Source organism: Drosophila sulfurigaster, chromosome 2L (genome assembly GCF_023558435.1).
Source record: "Drosophila sulfurigaster albostrigata strain 15112-1811.04 chromosome 2L, ASM2355843v2, whole genome shotgun sequence".
Classification (NCBI taxonomy): domain Eukaryota; kingdom Metazoa; phylum Arthropoda; class Insecta; order Diptera; family Drosophilidae; genus Drosophila; species Drosophila sulfurigaster.
Window position 1 is genome coordinate 9,154,013 of NC_084881.1, and position 21,458 is coordinate 9,175,470.

A 21,458-nucleotide genomic window follows, 5' to 3' on the forward strand; every position below is an offset into this window, starting at 1 on the left:
TATTTCATTACTTCAATTTTAAAAATACTTTTAGTTGAACATAATACAGATTTAATAATATAATATGAGGACATAACTTATCAGTGACTTTTCATAGGACACATACGCTACGATGTCCAATAGTCGACGCGCTGTCCTCCTCATGTCATGGCATGAAATACAATTGGGTTTGCTTGCTTGCTGTTTCTCTACTTCCCCTTGCCATTCGTTTAAAAATCAAAATTTCAGCGAGCTTCCCCCACAGTGCTTGGTGTGCGTGCTTGGGTAACTGTTTGTTGTGCATTGTGTCGGCGTCCAACCCTCCCAAGCAGATGCAGGCAAAGATGAAAATGTCCGGTGTTGGGGGGTGTTGTCTGTGTCGGTAACAATTACTTCGTTTAATTTAACCTTTTGTGGCTTTTCCGGCGTTTATTGTTCCTTGAGCTCTTCTGAGATCTGCTCATTTAATATCGATTAATTATTATGTTCCCAGCCAACAACAGCAAGAAGTAATCATTATCAAGCAATTATCGTTGGGGCACACTATTCTGATTAGGTGGCAATGCCACCTGTAAGTGGACGTAAATCTGGTCATAAATTAGAAAATAAATTAAAATATGCGACAAACGTCGTGCTGCAGCCAAGCAAGGCAAATGAGTTATGAGCACCTCTAGTTGAAGTTGGTAGCTTCTAAAGCCGCTTAAAATGTAATAATAAGACGCACGCCTCGCTTGGCAAATTTATTTTGGGGGGAGGGGCGACAGGTTGGGGCAACCATCTTGATTTATGTATGCAAGCATCGCAGGTACCTTGAAAGACAAGGAGACTTAAGACAACCCAACTGCCTTAGCTTCCCCCAGCCCCACGTTGTAATTGAATTTTGAGCTCATTTTCATTTCCGTTTTCAACATAATGCTGATTTACGTAGTCCACTGATAAATGTGGAGCAGTGGAATTGGCTTATTAATTGCCTCTGTTAAGGACAGTATGAGTAGTAGATCTTGCCAAACTATAATGCACAGCACGTATTTTTTCCTTTCTGGTCAAAGCAAAGCCCAATTATAGCGATTATTGTAATAGGTAGTTGCTGCAAGTGACATGAATACCAAATATACTGTTACTGTTACTTCTTCAGTTCATAATAACCGATGTGACATCGAGTTCGATGTTCGAAGTAATTGGCAACGCGGTGGACATTGACAGCCATTAAAAAAAAACCTCGCCACAGAGGACTTCCCACGGGTATAACTAAACACACTTGTAACTTGTACAAGCAACGAAACGCTTCTACCTCACACACATCACACTCCCAGTTGGAGATTTATTTTTATTGTGTGCATTGTTTGCACTCGACTTGAACATGGGCCATAGCTCCCACTGTTTTGCGGGTGACTAAATGAGTATTACCGCAATAAATCGCCGCAATTCATTTAAGGGCAGCAGCAACCCTTAAATCAGCAGCCAAGCAGCTGCAAACTGTTGATGAACCCACCGCACATACAACTCCCACCCATCAACACCCATCTCCCTAAAGTCGACAGACCGTGAACCTGTTACGGCATTTTCAACTCTCATGTCAAATTGCCACTGGGGACCGCAAAGAGCAAGGACTAGCTAAAGACTAGTGTACATCCAGCTAGCGACCCAATTGCCGCCAGCTTGTACATGGCTGTCGAACAAATTGCATCAATTGACTTGCGTGTTCAACATAATGGCAAATTGTGGGTGGTGCCGACAGTTAGACTAATGTGCTACACGATTTTCTAATGATTTCTTTATTTTGTCGCATGTACTTACATTTCTTCTTTACGACAAGCAGGTGTCGACTTATCGCATTGTACAAGAGCGATAGATATCCATACTTTTGCAATTTTATTTAAAATAGGTTGGCAGCGCGTTAATTGATGGCCGCCATTTTTTTTTTCCATCTATTCAAGTGGTGAGTGCTAGCAAAACAATAGACAGCGAAATTACTTAAAAATAAAGGTGCAAATAGTTTACAGCAAGCAAACATAATGTAATGGAAGATTGTGCATGAACACACATACGTGAGTTGATTCCCATTCATGTTATTTGCAATTGCCGCCATATTTACACCTACATGTATACAGATAAAGTTAAACTGAAAATTCTCTATGCATGCACTTATGTATGTATGTATATGTGAATATGTGCATTTCGCAAAGAAGACTTCGTAAGGAATGAGATGAAAGCAAAGAGGGCGTTACATTTCTGTTAAATATGAATTATGCGCTTGCTCCACTCTAATACAAGTACTTGTTGTTGTTATTTCTCGCTCCTCTTTGCGGTAATTTCTATTACGCTCTTTATGCGTACGTCTCTTTAGCTTCACACCTAAACAGCATCAGCTCCAGCATCAGCATCAGCAGCCGTGGCCGCCATTATTGCTTTTTGCACTGTTGTTGTTGTTCTCGTAGTTGTTGTTGGGATTCGTCTGGTGTCGCTCGTTGCCCCTACTACGGAGCACTTGTAATTCATTTTCCAGTCTCGGACCTGCGCAAAAGCAATGCTGGGAAATATTTTTTACTGTTGGCCACATTGGGGTAGGTGGTGTCTGCTGGTCTCCTCCTACCCCGCCCCTTTTCCCTTTTCCATCGCACCTCATCCCTCTCTGTAGCCGTCTACTGGCATTATGTTGTCACGGATTTCAATTGCATTCCATGGAAAGGCGACACACACACATACTTCTACAATTGTATATGCCATGTACATTTGTTTCTCATGTGCAAAATTGCAATTTTGTTAGCGGCGTCGTCGTCGTCGTCGTCACTTTTAGCATTTTTCCCTTGTCTGTGCAAAAATTGTGACCTTGTAACTTGGTTTTAATTGCGATTGTGAATGCAGTTTGTTATATTTTTCGTGGCGCTTGAAAAAAGAATAACAATAACAATAGCATATTTATCAATCAAATGATAGCAACTTTCTTCCAATAAACTTGGCCAATAGAATGTTTTGGACATAGAAGATACATATTGCATTGTGACCCTTCTCAAAATCCCTTCAATTTGCCCTGCATAATGCGTAGCATGTGCGTCTCAAATTTCACCACGAGCAAAAACAGTTGAAAGTGGGGGGCATCATTTAAGAAACCATAAATTTGACGGCAATAACGGATAAAGTATGTTTATTTCGATATTAGGCTAAGCAGCAAAACGGGAAACTCTCGTAAAAAAGGGCTACAAAAATACATTGTTGAGGAGGGAAGCAACTTTGCGACTTCAAAACTCTTTAACACTTGATTTCACTTTTTGACTATGTCATCTTGGGCGTCCAGGGAGAAGGGGATGGTTTGTGTGTGGCATATGAATATGAATTGTAATAGATTTAGATTGGGATCACAAGCACAAAAAACGGGCAAAACTTTTGACAGTGAAAGGAGTCAGTCGCACCGGAAAATCTTTTAAAATTGATACAGAAAAAAGATAGCTTTGTCAATGTTTTGCTAAAGCTGCTTAAGAAACATTCAAAGAAAATTGCAAAAATATTTCAAAAAGAATTATTATGCTCAAGCGGGAAATTAATTTCTTTTTATAATGAGAAAAATTCTTTTAAGCTAAATGAACTCGTCAATTGCAAAGCAAAACTCTTCAAGTGGTCAACAAAGTTGATGGAATTCGAGACTATCAAAATGTCTTTACGCTTTAAAAACGTTTTTCTTTCCATCAAAATGCAGGAAAAAAGTTTAAAGGCAGATTGAGCGTATCAAATTTGACACTCAGAAAGACCAAAAAAATGTATATTAAACTATGATATCCACTTAGACATACCCTTTAATTCCAATAAAATTGTAAATCTTATTTATTCTTTAATTTTTGTTGTTAATAATTAAACTTTTTCTAAATGTTGCTTTAATTTTTCATTTTAAATACTATCTGGAATTTAAGAACCCACAAACTATTAGCAATATTGAAAAATTTAATCATTTCTTATTCATATTTCAACCTATACCGGCATTTAATGTTTGCTATAGGGTATACCAAATATATACATATAAAAAAAAAGATCCAGGGGAAAGACGTTGATTTTTTACTGCTCAGTCGCTTGATATAAATTATATGGCACTTGCCACGTGTCGCTGATTGTACAACAACAGAAAAGTGTGAAAAATGCCGGCATGGGCCTCAAGGACTCTATAATATGGCCAACACGCCCATCGCCCAGCATTTTGTCTGCCAGTTGATGCATGAAATATTTTTTTTTCTTCCTGCATGCTTCCGAGGAAAATTTAATTCGTGCGGAAATTCAGTCAATTTAAAAGACGCTCCACACATACACACTCATATGAGTCCTTACATCCTTGATACACGACACAAGGACGAGAACGAGAACGAGGGCGACGCCTTTGGCACGCCCACTTTGCTGGCAGGGTTCATTGTATCCGATTTGTAGCCGAACTGCTTAATCCGTTTTATTGTGGTAATAAAACTACAATACAAATTGTTTGAATGAGATTGAACAACATTTGAATTGAGCACGAAATGATGCTGCATGTGACATGGTTTGCTTCGTAGATTCCTTAACAATTTCTTGCCGTTCTCTGACTTGTTTTTGTTATTGTCGATATTTATAGATTTTTGTTTCCTGGTATTCCCAAATAGCTGGTTAGTTAAAGACCAGATTTTTTTGGCTTTTTTGTGGTTGTTTCGTACGTAAAATGACTTGAGTCTGTTTCTATCGCGGGAGTTGAAAGTAGATTACAGATTACACGGGATTTTACTACATTGAAAGCTCATAAGGATGCTTTTGAAGAGACTTTAATGTTCATATGTGTTTTTTCTAACCGATTTATAAAAGGTGAATTTCGGAACTGTTTTAAAATTCTATTATTTATTTTTTCATTTGTGCTATTTTAATCTCCTCTTCAATTTGAAGGCAATGATTATTTCCTTGCTTCTTTTAAAAAATATCCGATTGACTGAGTATAATAGTTGTGGACTATCAGAGGCCTGTGCATGTTTTTTAGTAATCTTGCTGAATTTATAACTCTTACATATTCGATTTAGTAGCTTGAGTTTTCATTTTTACAGTTTGTTGACTTTCAAAAAGTAAACTCATAAAATTGTTGTATTAATTACATTTTGCAATGCTGTGGAAAAAGTCTATTAAATTTTTGCTAATAAAATAACCTCCGATAAGAAGCAAAAAAAGAAAGCAAGCAAGGAAACAAGGTCAAAAGGATTCACGACACACAAAAGGCGAAACACCAGCTTGGCAATTTGCTTGACCGGTTGAATCTCTGTGGTTTCTGGTAGCTGCTAACTGGTAACTGGTCTGGTGTATAATCTACATGTTTATGGCTATTTGCGTTTTGACCTCCGCTAAGTCAAGATAAGCCATAATTTGATTAAGTCTCCCCCCTTGCAGGAAGTGGGAATGTGTTAAGTGAATAAAAATATGTAAAGCATAATTCAAACAAGGACCACAATGCATACGTACATTTTGCCGCCCCTCAAAAAAGGCTTATGAACATTCCCATAAAACGGAATGTGTGCGCATCATAAACGGGTTGTGACGCCTCCTCTTCCCCTCCCTTTCCTTCTCTTCATAGTCCTGCGCTGCCGTGATCCCGTGGTCAGCTTGACCAAGCGTGTGTGTGTGTGTGTGTGCGGCCTTGTTTAACCAGCGATTATGGAAATTGTGATACCGGGGGGATGCCCCAAAGATTTGTACTACCAGATAGACCAAATGACACGTAGCCCTGAGCTGAAGCTGGAGGTGGAGCTGGTCCGAAACCCGCATAAAGTGGGCGACACCATCTAAAAAATATTTGTTCACACATGTGGGCTGAATGGATGGATGGATGAAGAATGCCAGTGCCACATGGCCCTGACTTTTATGTTGACTAACCACCGGACGATGGTCGCTGCAGTCACGTGTGCTGTCTTTTATTTGTAGCATTTTTTTTGTTTCTTTTGCTTTCTGCCACTTGCCACACATAAATTGCATTTGCTGTGGGGCAAGCGGGGTGGCAGGGATGAAAGGGAATCTTCTGGTCAGTGCGAGGCAACGCTTTGTGTTATTTTAAGTAAATCAGGTTTCGAGATATCAACGTCAAATTGGCAGACAAGTCGAAACTTCAGCGAATGAACATAAAAATAATCATAAACGTTTATCACATCGAACCGAGCATAACAAAAGAGACTCGCAAGTAGTCCAGCGTTTGATGAAAAGGATAACGTGCATTCGCAGCTCGCCAACCGGAACGTGACATTCGTAGACTGGATATTTCCTTTGTGGGTCAGAATGGAACCTGGCGGAAGAAATGCGAAAACAGCCAAAGAATTATCATGGGAAAATTGAAGTGAAGACAGATTGCTTGAAGCAGGAAGTAAAATACTGTAATCTAATAAGCAGGGATATGTATAAGGATATCATTGAAGAGGGTAACTGAAAAACGAAGATAGAAGCACGCTTCAAGCTGTTTGATATGCTGTTCAATATAGCAAGTAAAAGAATGCATATTAAGTGAAAATGTGAGATGTAGCCTACTTCTTAGGATAAAAACAGTATAATTCATACATAGATAAATATATATTTCTATAATTACCATACAAAGACATCCAAAAAAATATGTACTTGGTAAGTTCTTAATTAGAGTAAAATAAGACTCTAAATCTTCCCCAACTCAAGTAGTAACCCCTTTTGGGAGGCTCAACCCATGAGCGAAGTTGCAAATTGCACTTAAGTGTAGTTAAACGGGCAATTTCCGGTTGCAGGTTGGGCGTGAATCTGGACACATTGTTGATGGAACAATGAACACTTAATAAAGCAATGCAAATGATTTCACCTATTCACACATGGCATTCAAAACTCAACTTGCCGAGTCAAGTTAACCACACATGAAAGACTCTTGGTTTGGTTTCTGGCTCGCAATTAAATGTTGGCCAACTCATCTGATGTTCCATCCCTCGCCAGTTTAATGGTGCCCCTGGCGCTGGTTGTGTTTACATCAAATGAGGGTCATTAAGTTGCCCAGTTGTCGACAGTGTGTTTACCAGTTTATCGATGAGAATTGGTCTTCTTCTCCTCCTTCTATCCCCCTGTCTTGTTATGTGTGCTAATCTCTTAATGCGTTTAGCGCACATTTCTATTTGCTTAATGAATTGTTACCGAATACATTCATTTCCATTCTTGTTCCCGTATTCGCATTCACATTCGCATTCACATTCATTGATTCATTTACCCAGCTCATTGCTGGGTCATTTGTCGGCGTTTGTCTTTTGACTCGCCCGTGTAGGGCGACAAAAGGCAGTATAGTATAGTACATACATAGTTGTAGCCTGATTTCGAAAAAGGGCCAATGGTCAGCCCAATTAGACTGATTGGGGCATGGTCAGTGCCAACTAGGGAAGAAGAAGATGTTAGACAAAAACATTTCTTAACTATTTGTGTTTGAGTTTTATTGAAAAATGAAACGTAAAGAGAAGTATTTTTTTTCGAAATGAGTTCGTTTTATTCTGAGTCCTATGAATTGAATATCAAGTTCAGAAGTAAATTCAAGACAGTCTAATCGTGGATCGTATCCTTCACACTGGTCTATTAAAGAGCATTAGGGTTTCCGAGTTAGGTCCCTAGGTACCAGCCCACCTCTTAAAAATTCCTTCAAAGGAAAACATAATGAAAATGTATAATTTAATAAATACAATATTTAGTATACACATTGTAGAAGATGTAATAGAAATAATTTGATATATAAAAAAATATTGTGCAGACCGGCTGTATCGGATTTGCATGACAATCTGGAATATTTTGTGCTCTATTGTATATACCAAATATAAACTTTTGTATGTTTTAGTATTTTTTCAATATAATTGGGTACATTTTAAGAATAATATCACAATGTTTTGCCGCTATTAAAAATGGTTAGTGGGTATCTCTCAGTCGAGCACACTCGACTGAAGCTTTGTTACTTATTTTTTTAGAGTGCTGGTTGCTATGTATGACCTTCAGCTTTATTCCTTTACAACCATCTCACTTAAGATATATTTTTCTTTTTTTTTGCATTTGCTATAAAGAGAATTTGACTAAAACTCTAAGGAATTGTCTGCTTGACAGTATTTGCTCCATATATATTAAGTGAATTAGAGATTTAATTTAGGAATACTTATAATATCTTAAATATTTGTTTAAACTGTTCGATAAACTTTTGAATTATACAAAATTCTACACCACTAAAGGGTTCAATTGTACTACAAAAACATAGAAATTCATCGAAGATATATTTTAGCGGGGCACTCTTCACAATACACTTACTTTACTTACTTAATATTCTCCAGCTCCATTTCCATTCGAGCATTACGCTCCAATGAACAACAGTCCAAGAAAACAGACCAATTATCCAGCCACACATATGACATGTATCCAGCGTATCCTCATGCTGTGTATCTGTATCTTTGTATCTTTTAACTGCAGCCGCAACATATCTATAAACAATAATTTTATTGCCACGAGGATGGGGTGATGTGAGCGATATGCAGCCATTGGTTACGGCATAAATTACAATCAAAATGAATTGATATGCGTGTTAATAAAGGCAGCTACCGAGGGGGGAGGAAGCGGGTGTACAGCAGACAGACAACTCTCGACACGGCGCTGAGGCAGACAGGAAGTCTGGAAGTTTGGCAGCAGCCACTACGAAATGGAGGCATTTCGATTTTACGCTTTTATGATTTCTCGATTTTTGGCCAGGCAGAAACAAAGAAGGAGATGCGCAAAAACAAAGAGTGAGCGAGATAAAGAGCGAGAGGGATGGAATGCTCTTAATTAATAAGCTCGGCAAGTTGTGTGTTTGTATGCTAAATATTTGCCAGGCATAAATTAAGAGTCCCTGTGCTCCACACACACACACACACACACACACACGCACACACGCACACACACAGTGGCAGGTACAGTTGCGACAGCAGTTCGATAAACATGCAGATTGAAATGTTGATGATTGTATAATTGGACATGATGCAAGGTGAGGTGAGGCCAGGCATTTACCATGTAATTCAATATTAATTAAATCATCAAATTGCATTTGTGCGAGCACAATAAATAAATTAAGCGACGGAAAAGACGCTACCACTTAATGCTGATCTCTGCAATCGATTTTCGATATCCGTTCTCAACGTAAGGCGAAGGGTATATGCAGTTGCAATAAGTTTTTAAATGCTTATTAAGATCTAACATTTGTATACGATTTATAAGTCAAACACTTTATGGTAAAACCGCTTCAGTAAAATCCAACATAGATTAATGCATTTCAATATTTGTTCTTTATTTTAATAGTACTGAAAAGTCTTTAACGATTAGTTTAAAATCTAAAGTTGTAATAGTAATGTAATAAATTTTATTTGAGTTGTTTTCTTTTTGAAAGTTTTGCATTAAATTCAACTTTATTTCTATGACATTTTAACTGATGTTAAAACAGGTGCAGTCATATTACAATCGTGTACTCTTTTGTTTTAATTTGGTTTCTTCTTCAACTTTTTTTTGACTCTGCCTACCTTTTAATTTATTGCGAATTCAGCGCTAAAAACAATTTGCGCAAACTGTTTTGTTGTTGTTGCTCGCTCGGTCTGATAACATTATGCTGTCGAAATTGAAATGCAATTTATTATAAACATTTTTCAAAATACCAAAAAAAGGGCAACAAAATCGGAGAAGAATAACGCAAAAAAATGTGGATTAATTGTAACCTCATTAAGTGCATAATTCGTCGTCACTACGGCGCGTGCATTTCCCCGTAGGTGTTCATAGCTGAAGAACGCCCAGAATATAAACCCAACTCGAGTGCTAAATTGCAATCGCAATCAGTTTTTCGCTTTTTATTTTTTTAATTCGTTTTTTTTTTGTTAGTTTTTTTCTGTTTTCCGCCCGCGGTTCATTGACCGACACAGACGACCCCAGAGTGCTGACACGAGCACTTCGCAACGGGCCAATGCAGCCCCCCTTTGGTTGCCCCTTTGCCGCCCAACGTGTTGCAATCGGTTTGCATCGCGTCTTTCTTCTAATCAGCACAAATCAACAGGTCTCTTCTAAATCCCTCGAGACAGACGTCTACACAGATCCAAACTACATATGTTTGTTACGTGCTCACGTTCGATGATTATTTATATAGTTGTTCCTTATGTTCCGATTTCAGTTGAATTCTAATTGTTTATAGATGAACGTGCTACATGCTCTACTACTTATTGTTTATGTTCCCACGCTGGTGGGAACATTTTTAGGGTGACAATTGATGAGCTTGTCATAACTAGAACATAATACTCATTCATAATAAATATTAGGATGATTTATTTGTAATATTATTCTAAAGGAATCTAATTTCAACACTATCAATTTCCATTGCTGGCACACTTGAGTAATTATTAAATTATGACATTTAAACTATTTTCGATGGTAGAATACTTGTTTTTTTTTTTTTAAGTAGTAATAGAATGTAATAGAAATACTTTAATGAAATAATAAAAATACTTTAAATGAATAAAAAAGTTTATTAATTTAAATATCGGTAAGAATTACATTAATTTACATAGAAACTATATTTATTACTACGATTAAGAATGATTAATTAACTTATTTTGTTCTTAAGACACTTCTAATAAAGGAAACATTATAATATATAATTGCATATTATACTTAGACTCCATTTACAACTTGGAATTTAATAATTGATCGCACTACTTGTATTTCCTTCAAATTCTTGTCCTCTTCGCAGTAAGCTTGCCTGTCTGACATGAAACTGAAACACCTCAGACATACCATAAGTATTATCTTCGTGTTTCTTAAAGAATTTTACGTATATCCCAGCTTGTTTGTTATCAGTTGTTTTTCTTCGAAAACTTTCGTTAATCTCTCAAACATTTTCAAATGCATTCTTCTTGTATTTTCCGCGAATGTTGCAACGCAAAACTCTTACCTATCTAAAGCTTATATACTTATATATAATATATATATAGCGGTATATATAAGTGTGCTCATTACTCATCTGCTTTTAGTGTTGCATTTGTTTTTGGTGGTCTTTTTATATAAGCCCCAAAACAGCGACAGAAAACTGCCGAGTTAGCGGAAAGTGGAAACCCAAAACAGAAAAAAAAGAGTATCAACATGAGATTCATATATACCATAAGAATAATAAGTATGCAGCCGTCGTCGTATATAAGTATGAAGAATTGTAAAGCGAAAAAGCAAACAATAATATGGATGCACCTGCTACAACTACCTGGTTGTTGGCTTCGAGTTCGGGTACGGGGTGCTGCACAACCTTCTGCAGAAGGTTGACCCAAAACCGCTACTTAAAGTGAGCCAAAGCAGCGCGAAACCTTTTTTATGGCCAAAATCAAATTCAAGCAATTTGCAATCGCAATTGGTGAACTGAAGAAGGGGAAGTAGAAGAATGGGTAATGCTAAGGGCAATCCTCATATGCTACATGCTACGTACAGCCAATGAACCGTATACGACCCCCAAAAAGTAGACTATGAAAAAAAAGAAAAGCCGAAATGTGATTTAATTTATTATTACAAACGTTAAAAGGAGTCGATGGCGGAGTCGAAGTCGACGACTTACTCGATTTACGGCAGCGCATCAATAGTAGCGTCCCAAGCAAGGGGACTGGCAAATGAGTTCCATTTATATCATTGGTCATTACGGAAATTATGCGAGCACTCTTCCCTTCCCTTCCATGCCCGCCTGGACTGAACTGAGCTGGCGACTCAACTGACCCGTCCACAAACGAAAGAAAGCACGGAAGCGGTATAAAGCGATAAAGATACATGGCAAACGGATGCGGATATGTATGAGAATCGCCTCGAGAAAGGACAAATGCACTGCCAGCCTTGGCACACACGTTAGTCCAGTCCAGTTGAGTTCAGTCCAGTTCATTGGACTTGGGTTTGGGGCAGCAGGCAGCGGGCAGCAGAGGGAACGATAGTCGTAAAAAACAGCACAGCGGCCCATCAATAAAAATGCAAGACAATGACACACTGAATTGGGGGCGCAAAAATACTAAACAAAAAAACGAAGAGAATCGAACAAGATAGAAAGCGTGTCAGGCATGGGCATGAGCAAAATGGGCACAAGTGGGTTTATTTTGAATGGTTTTATGGTTCGCTCCGTTTGCCGGTTGTTCGAACAAGATGCCAGTGGGAGATAGATGTCGATATGGTAGTGACTAGATTATCATACTTTTTGTCTCGTATTGGCGATTTAAAGTTGAGATTGCAACTGTTATAAGACTGTTATTGAAGTGTTATACAAATGTTATGAAATAGATGTGCAACTGTTATAAAGTGTTATACAAGTGTTATGAAAGTGCTGTACAAGTGTTATGAAAGTGATGTGCATCTGTTATAAAGTGTTATACAACTGTTATACAAGTACTAAAAACGCGCAATTTTCGTATAATTATGACTAAGCTTTTTGAAAAAGATTAAATTTGTTTTTCTATTACTCGATTGATTAGCATTATTTATGTGTAATCAAGAGGTTTACCTTTAAATTATTATTTTTATTTAAACGTAGAAAAAGTGTTACCCGATTCTAAACACTAATAATATTCTAACACGCTGTTCAGATTAAGTGTTTGATATGGTTTTTACTTTCATACGACCTAATAATACCTAAAAAATCAAGCAATCTTTACCTTATAACATATAAAGCAAAGTTTTTAATATTTATTTATATCTACTGCACGTGCTGCAAGTAAAACGTGTGAATTGCGAAAACAACTCGGACTCAAACAGCATAATTAAAGTAACAAGTGTATTACAAGCGCTAAACAAGTGTTGCATAAGAAGATTGTGAACATCAAAGTAACAGCTATCACTTACCAACTGTTATACGAGGCAATAAATTGCCAAGGACGCGCGCAACTTTGAGTTATGGAAGTTTTTCTAAGCAATCCAATCCACATCTTCATCCCATCACATACGTCCAATGATTGATAAGCGATGGGAAAAGTTTTTGGCACTTGTCTTTTGGCGCGATAAATTTCGTTTTTTCGCCTTTTCATGCTGCCAAAATGAGATTTACGAGCATATTTTGCACAAAACTTTTACGCAGGACATAGAACAAGGACAAGGCAAACTAATGAGCTAATGAGCTTTTGAAGCGCCATCGACTGGGTTAGCTTCATTAGCCTAATGAGTGCCCAGACTTGGATAGTTGGCGTGACAAGGCAAATGAGTGGCAACGATTTACGGTTTAAGGTTAAAGTTAAATAAGTAAAAGAGAGAAAAACCCCCAACACGCGATCCGATGCGATGCGATGCGATGCGGAACTGGTCCGTAGCACTTTGACAATGTCGCAGCTACGTGTGCGGCATGCAAACAAACAAACAACAGCCGACAAGACAACTGACAGGAAGCCCCCCAATCATGCGATTACATGTGTGAACTATCGATTGAATTAAGACAAAAACGCAGTGAGAAGTGGTTTAGTAGTAGCATGGTGGTAGGTGGAGTGTGGCAGCCACTTAAGCGCGTCCACTTGAGGCATAAAAAAAAAGCGAAGAACTCTGGGACGCAACAACCCCAGATGCCGAAGCTCATCAAACTCATCGATGACGACGTCAACACGTCGCACTGCAGGCATAAAAACAGTACGCAGCATAATCAAGCTGTGTGTGTGTGTGTGTGTGTGTAATAAACGTTGACAACTTACCCGGTCACCAGCCCCTCACACCCTTCGCCGTGGCACTGATTATGCCCCCGCCATGTGCCTCGAACTGGACCCCGAGCTCTTGCCAATTGTCATTGCCACTTTTTGCCGTGTCTATAAATTCCATTTATTCCCTCGTCTTCTTTCCTTTCCTTTATTTTTTTGTATCTTTTTTGACGAGCTGCGTGCCGCCCCTGGAGCAACCACTTGAGCCACTCTTCAGCCCCGCCCTCCACTCTTTAGCCCACGGCCAGGGTCTGGCTAAGCGACGTTTTGCATCAGAATTCAATAATTATTGTTTAATATGCACTTGAACCGAGCCAAAAAAAAAAAGTAAATGTCGCAGATCTCAAGTTGGATCTGCTTCCATTTGGGGTCAGAACAAATTGAAGGGAAAGTATAAGATGAGCAGCGACTTATTGTGGGAGGATTACTTCAAAATTACACAAATCTTAAAATAATTAGCAAATAGTTCAGTCCAGACATATAAGCCATAACTTAAATGATGTAGTAAAAGGCATAGTTGGGAATTTGTATTAAATTATTGATAAATAAGAATCGCTATTAACAATATTTTCTGAAAAACACACAAAGTATTTTACTTTGGAAAATCTATAGAAACGCTTATATAAATTTATGACATATGTATATAGAGATCAGAAACAATGTATCAAACAATGTATCTAGCTTAGCAAAATCTATAGAAAATAATATTTTGTAAAATCCAAATTTTTTATGCTTATTCTGCACGATTCTTATCGAAAGTATTTAATTTGAAATTTTGACTTAATGCCCAAATTAGAGATATTCTTCAAAGTTGTATCGGTTCCATTGAAGGCATTAAACTTACTTGTTTGTTGTTGTTATTTTTTTATGAGACTTCTGGATCGTTGCATGCGCCGCTTTCATGTCAAAAAAAAATCTGAAAAAAATTGTAACTTGACACTTCCTGCTGGCCAACGAAGGGAGCGACAAGCAAAATAAATAATAAAAGAAAAGAAATCAAATTAAAATGGCCACTTGATGGTCAATCATTTTATAGCGCGATATACTCGAATATGCATACAAGCAAATAGATGATATATGTATGTATGTATGTACATCAAATTCGACAAAAAGTACTTGCGCAACTCCATCGCGATTTCGTTCATTCTCCGGTCTGCGTTCTCCATTTTTCACTACCCATTCTCCTATCCCCGTTCTCAATTACATAAAGCCGAGCCGATTGCCCATGGCGTTGGCATTCGCTGGAAGGCAGGAAATCCACATAACGCTTATAAACAATAACAAAAACAAAATTGATTATAGTTTGTTTGTTGAAGTCGAAGTTTTAAATACCCTAAGAAAAATTACCAAATATTGAAGATTAATAGCAATTAGATTCTCATTTTAATGCTTTAATTAGTACTAAGTTAATGTTATTAATGTAAAGGATAACTATCCGTACAATAGTTTTTCTCCAGATTCTCTTTTTATATATCTCTTAGTCCCACTTTCTATTCAGGATGTCAAATTAGTGATACTTTCTCTGGAAGAGTGAAAAGTACCGCCACCAAAGTCGAGTAGCGAACCGGATAATCATAACGAGCCCTAAGAGGATTTGGTCAGATCTAAACAAAATAAACAACTTAATATTTCGGTACATTAAAAACCGAATTGTGCCGTATAAAGAAGCCGAAAGGGGAACTTTACTGAAATCTACAGCGATGTCCACTTCACCGAATTACGCCCCCGATTGGGAGCTCTTTTTTAAACAGAGGTTCTCCAGTGACTTCTGTAGATGGCTGTAATCCAGTCTTTTCAGATCTTGCGGTCCCCTAAGCATTGGCAAGTGGCACAGTCGTTCTCTCGATTTGTTTGTTGACACAATTTTGGACCCTTCCACTTGGACTTGCGGTCGTCTGCGGGATGCTGTTCAGATGCCATTGTATTTGTTTACTTTGAATGTATCGAGTTCTGCAACTGTTGCTGGTGGTCGGCTTCAACAATGCCGACAGACCACACAATATAAATTTCGTAGAATTCAGAAGTTCTTATCAATCCCAAGAAACGATATAGAGCTTTGGAGAGCAAGCATATGCAGGTGAATTCAATGCTCTCGTTTGGTATTATATTTATGAGCTAGAAAAGCAAACTTAAAAATCTTAAGAGTTCTACAATGCTTCAATAGTACATTGTATTTTTTTTTAATTTTTTTTTTTTTTTTTTTTTTAAAATGTTTGGCAAATGAATATAATCAAAATTGTCATTAATGTGTTATAAAGTTTTCGAAGAATTAGGATTCAGATTTGTATTTTCCTTGCAGAAAGATGCTCAACATGGCCATGGCCATTTTGATTGAAATAATACCAGTCATTGTAAAAATTAAAAAAAAGATAATAATTTTAAATATCACTGTCAGCTCATGAATAAGATTAACTTTATGACTTGATTCTAATCAATACTTCTTCTGGCACACATTTTTTATTTGTTTTAATTTGTAATATCTAATAAAAGTTGAGAAATTTATTTCCAAAAACTGAAAATCAAATTTCTAAAAATATCGTATTAAGAAACACAGTTTGTTGTATTTTATTTTATAGTTGTTTTGCATTTATTACTAGTTTCATTATGCACACTTAAGAACTATTCACAATTTTTCGTATCGTATTCTTTAAACTTTAATTGTAAAGACAGACAGCGAATGGTTTAGCTTATAATTTATACAATTTATTTTGTATTTACAAATAATTTGATTTATTTCGTCGTTGATCTCATTGAGTTTATAGGACTTTGATTTATTGTAGTTTTGTTAGTTGCAGTTTCAAGTGTCAAGTGTTAGCGTGTGTTGTGTTTAAAACATAATACAACCTTTGTTTTATGGATTAGGATGTGTGGAAACCAAATGAAAGCGAAACATGCTATACAGATTTATTTTTGTAGAACCTCAGACTACATAGACATAGTATATATATATACTCTATATAGTCGTATTGGGTTTATACTATATAAGTATGTTTTGTTTGTTTAATGATATCTCTCGCTTAATACTAGGGAAACTAAAGCTAGAACTAATCAACAAATAAGCGTGTGTTACTAACTCGTAATTTGTAATACAATGTTGTGATCGATCGAATGTCCGATCCGACAGTTCAATCGATCGATTTATCATTAATCAGTAGCTGAAACTAAACAAATACAAATAAATTCTAATGCTTGTCATACATTATTTTAATCAATAAAATTGCCCTATGTGTGGTTCGGGGTGTGCGATCTATGTGTATATATGAAATGATGATGATTATTCAGCCAAAGTTTCGATTCGAATCGTATCGCATCGAATCGATTCGATAACTTAACAAGAACTTACAAAATTAGTTGAAAATTTATTGTCACAAATCGAAAGTGAAATATATGTAGTTTTTTTTTTATCATGAATTTCATGTTTCTTCATTTAAATGCTCGAAAATACCTTTAGCAGTTTTAGAGCAACTGAAGTAAGCCGCAAAGCAAATCGAAATATCGGAAAAAGATTGAAGATGTTAGTATAGATTTAGGTCAGAATATCTTATTAAATAAATTAGAAGTTGAATTTAAATGATGAAGAAATTAAATTAAAATGAATTTGAGAGAAAGATTGAAGTAGTTTTAGATGGACTCTTGAAAATAGTTAAGAAGGGATTGTTGAAGAGATCATAAAAAGCTTTTAGAGACACTTTTAGAATAAGACGGAATAGATTCTAAAATTAGATTAATTGTGAAGGATTTTTCGAAACAAATGAGAATAATGTAAAGAAGATAAGTCGAGAGAATAAACCTTGCATAGTTTTGAAATTGGAAGATTCTTCAAATGGTAGATTTGCTTTGGAAATCACTTCAGTCACGCTTCACTTAATGTGTAGTTTACTTAATTGACCACCTGCTGAGGTGGCCACTGCGGATGAGGATGCCCATGTGGATGCGAATGTGTGTGTGTATGCGAGGCACGATGCTGCTGCTGCTGCTGTGGCTGCGACTGCAACTGATGCGAGTTCGTTGAGGTGGAAGCTGATGAGGCCGCCGCCAGTTGGCGTCATAGATAGAACTCGGGTGAACTCTGGCTGTCCGCACCGGCGGCTCCCCGTTCGCTGTTGCTGCAGACGCTGCATCAGTGTGTCGCGCTCCTGGCAGACGCGCGAATACTCCAGCTTGAGTCGATGCAGATCCTGATTGAGCTGGCGATTGGCCTTCTCCAGTTCGTGTCGCTGATGTAGTCTCTTGGAGCGACAGTTCTGGGCATAGCCGCGATTCTTGAGCGTGCGACGTTTCTGCTTCAGACGCACAACCTCCTCACGTGGACAGCCATGAAGGCGTTTATTAAGTTCCCGCACCGTCAGTGTAGTCAGCATGTCATCGTTGATGCAATCCTCAAGCGTCGCATTGCTGTATGCGCCGGAGCACGTGCGTGGCGAGTTGTTTGAGCTGCGTGTGGAGCTGGCCGAGAGCGGACGACACGGCTGCAGTATGGAGCGCACACAGCCGCGTGAATTGGAGCCACTGCTGGCGCCGCTACTGCTGCCCGCCGATGGCATATGTGGTCCGCATTGGCTGATCGTGGGGCAGAGTGAACCGCCGGGTCCGAGCACGGTCACGGGACCCGGACTGCCCGCATATGAGTTGGTGGAATTCGAGTGCATGTTAATGGGCAGCGCGTGCTCCAGACTGTGGAAATGATGATGCGAGGGATGCTGTGCCTGCCCCATTAGCCGACCCGGTCCATGATGATGGTGACTCTGCATCAGCGGATGGCCATGATGATGGTGTGCAGCCGCCGCTGCCGCATGCATCGCATATTCCCGCTGACGTTCCCATTCCTCGGCCTCTTCCTGCGAACCGGGACAGGCCAGTGGACGCAGATCCAGAGGCTGTTGATCGGCGCGCATCGCATTGGGCAGCCATCTCATTTCCTGACACAGACCCACAGCAGCCACATTCGCGGTGGCATTACTGGGACCGGCATGGTAGTGATGCGCATACGCCTGACTGGGACAACTGCTGCTGCCCGTTGGTGAACCGACCACGGGCGGCGTCTCAGGCGGTGTGCTGGGTACGCCGCCAGGCACAGCGGAGGCTGAGGCGGATGCAGAGGCGGATGCGGCTGCCGCTGCAGCAGCCACAGCCGCCGCTGCTGCCGACGAGGAGGAGGAGGAAGTGTTCACGAGCACGGCTTGTCCGCCCATCGGTCCGCCCACGTAGCCCTCGGGCGGCGGACTTAGCGGCTGCAGACGCCGCTCGTCCATCTGCCACTGTTGGCCCGAAAAAGAGCGTAGCTTAATGTGTGATTCGGCCGCCAGTTGGACGACGTCCCCGGCGGCTGCTTCCGGCACAGCAATTGGCAGTGGCATTGCGAGTGGCATCGGTTCCGACTCATCATCCGCTGGCGGCTCTGCGCCGTGCACTGTCGTCCATTTGACCGGCTGTGGTGGACTGTGATCTTCGCGCTTCACATGTCCAATGGCGGCCACGGAGACGGGCGTTAGTGTGGTCACTGAGTTACCGGCGACACCAACTCCCAAATGATCCAAATTAAATTCCTGCACATATGTGTCTGCAATGGTGGGATCTTCCATTTTCATTGGATCGCCGGTTCACATGCAACTCAATTCTCAAGTGTCGTTTTGTGGGGGTGATTCGATTTTGTTAGGGGTAGTTTTGCCAGTGATCAGTAATCGCGGAGAGGGCGGGGGAGGCGACTCACTAAACAACACTTTACACTAAAGCAATGATCAATATTCGATTGCAGTTTTGGTCACACTTTAATTAAATGGTCACACTGCACTTGGGCTTAATAATTATTCTAGCGCTAAATTCGTTAGCACTTTCTCTCAAACTATTTTAAATTATTCCAATGTGTTTTTTAAATTTTTTATAAATTGTGTTTTTGAATTAAATATATTTTCTCTGTTGAATTTGGCGCGCCCGCGTCGCTTTTGCCGCTCGCTGCGTCCAGTTTCAAAGAGTTAACGGTGGCGACTGAGTCTGAGTCTGGCCGAATGGATGACTGAAGGGTGGCCCTGGCGGCAGAATGGCCGCGACGCGCGCATCGCATCAATTTTATTCACACACATACTCAGAGGTTGAAAAGTGTGTGTATGTGTGTATATGCAAAGAGCAACAGCAGCAGCTCCACCATACAAACACTTTTGCAGCTCGCACGCCATTCGCTGTTGAGCTCCTGCTGGAATTGCAAAAGCTTGACTCTTGAGCATTTCACCCAAACACTCAGAGCAGCAGCAACAACAACCATTCGCTGAGAGCATTGGGCACCCTTTTCACTGTTGTTGTTGCCGCTCTCGTTCAAATCAAATGAGAAAGCTTTCATCTGCTGCACAGTGTCACGCAGACCGATAGAATTTTTGGCAATTCAAGTTATGCAGACTTTGTTGCATGTTAGAGCGGCTGTTTAAGATGTGTTAAGTTCGTATTGCAAATATGACAATTTCAATAGAAACTGTTTCCCGCTTATGATTGTAGTGTAATGAATCCACTGTGCAGGAACTTATGAGAGTGAGCGCATTGAAAGCTTCTCTTTGCGCTTGCTCTCCCAGTAGCTTCGGTTATGTTTGTTCGTGTTCTATCCCAATGCTGCCGACTTCGCTGTCGCTGTAGCTGGCTATGCTTTCGTTGTTGTTGCTGTCATCGTTGTCGTCGTTTGCTTTACTTTCGGTGGTGGTTGTTGTTCTTGCTGTTCTTGAAGTAGGCGTTTTGAATTGCCATGGAGCGCATAAAAAATGGCACATATATTCACACACACAGACACAAGCGCTAGCATAGCGCGTCAGAGTACCACACAGACAAGCGCACCTTATGCTGTCACGGCTCCGCCCACTTGCTGCTGACCATGGAGTGTTGTATGAGTGTCGAATGTGTATGTGTGTGTGTGTGCGTTGCGCATATTTATGAGAAACTACCACAGAAATTCCTACATAGTCCACATTTCCAGTTTGGTCGCAAACGTTTGGTTGGCGCTTGCATTGGAAGTTTAGCATGCGATGGGAGCGCTTGTTATACTGAGCATCCTGTGGGGCATCCATTGTTCCAGTTTCCAGTGCATAAGTCAATGGGGAGATACTTTAGTGCTGATAAGTCGCTCGATTTGTTTTGCTTCTCGCTATATACTATGTGTGTATAGAACTTCACACATACACACATACACGTATGCATATAAATGCTTATGTATTTGTGTGTTTGCTTTAGCTTGGCTTGTGTAAAGGATTTCGTAGTGGACTGCACAGGTGCATTGGGTTGCTGCTGAGCCAGCAATAAAACCGTTGGTCCCTCCCATCGAGTTGGACTTGGTCGGTGTTGGGTATTGGACATGGGACATGGGCGTTGAGAGTTCTCTTGTTTTTATTTTAATTTGATATTTTTTCTGTGCAAATGTTTTGGCTGCCAAAACCAAACAGATTTCGTTAGATTCTGTTATGTAATATTGTTGTGAGATATATGCGTTGAGGGGGAGAGTATGTGTGTTTTATTGCCCCAACTTTTGTGCAACAAGTTTTTTTTTATTAGAAGCTCGGACGTAGGCCATGGGGAGCCACCAAATGTGGGCTACATATCGAACACAAAAAAAAAGCAACATAAAGAAAGCCTAATTTATTCAACTTTAAGTTCTGACGAAACTTAGTCGATTTAATAAAATCGTTTTCGTTTTACAACTCTTCCTGGAATAAACATTGTTTTTCAATTAATCACCAACTAAATAGACATTCGATAATTTTTAAGATTTTTCGCACTATTAAAATATTTGTGAAACATAACATTTGAAAAAAACAACTTTAACACTAATCA

The 21,458-nt window shown here is 39.2% G+C and overlaps 2 protein-coding genes and 1 long non-coding RNA gene across 3 annotated transcripts in view; 2 read left to right on the forward strand and 1 right to left on the reverse strand.

Moving 5' to 3' along the window:
* LOC133848626 (uncharacterized) overlaps positions 1–21,458 on the forward strand; it is a 177,253-nt gene that overhangs the window by 93,129 nt on the left and 62,666 nt on the right. The gene's annotated exons all lie outside the window — the stretch shown is intronic.
* On the forward strand, positions 4,947–6,123 carry LOC133850171 (uncharacterized). Its single transcript, XR_009895591.1, has 2 exons — positions 4,947–5,248; positions 5,365–6,123. It is a non-coding gene; the product is annotated as an uncharacterized LOC133850171 (long non-coding RNA).
* On the reverse strand, positions 16,194–19,682 carry LOC133842675 (atrophin-1). The gene has a single exon (XM_062275878.1). The coding sequence runs from the start codon at positions 19,238–19,240 to the stop codon at positions 17,513–17,515; it is 1,728 nt and encodes a 575-aa protein (XP_062131862.1). The 5' UTR covers positions 19,241–19,682; the 3' UTR covers positions 16,194–17,512.

Excerpts from the sequence above, each read along its gene's own strand:
- LOC133842675 (XM_062275878.1), bottom strand. The coding sequence starts at position 19,240 with ATGAAAATGGAAGATCCCACCATTGCAGACACATATGTGCAGGAATTT.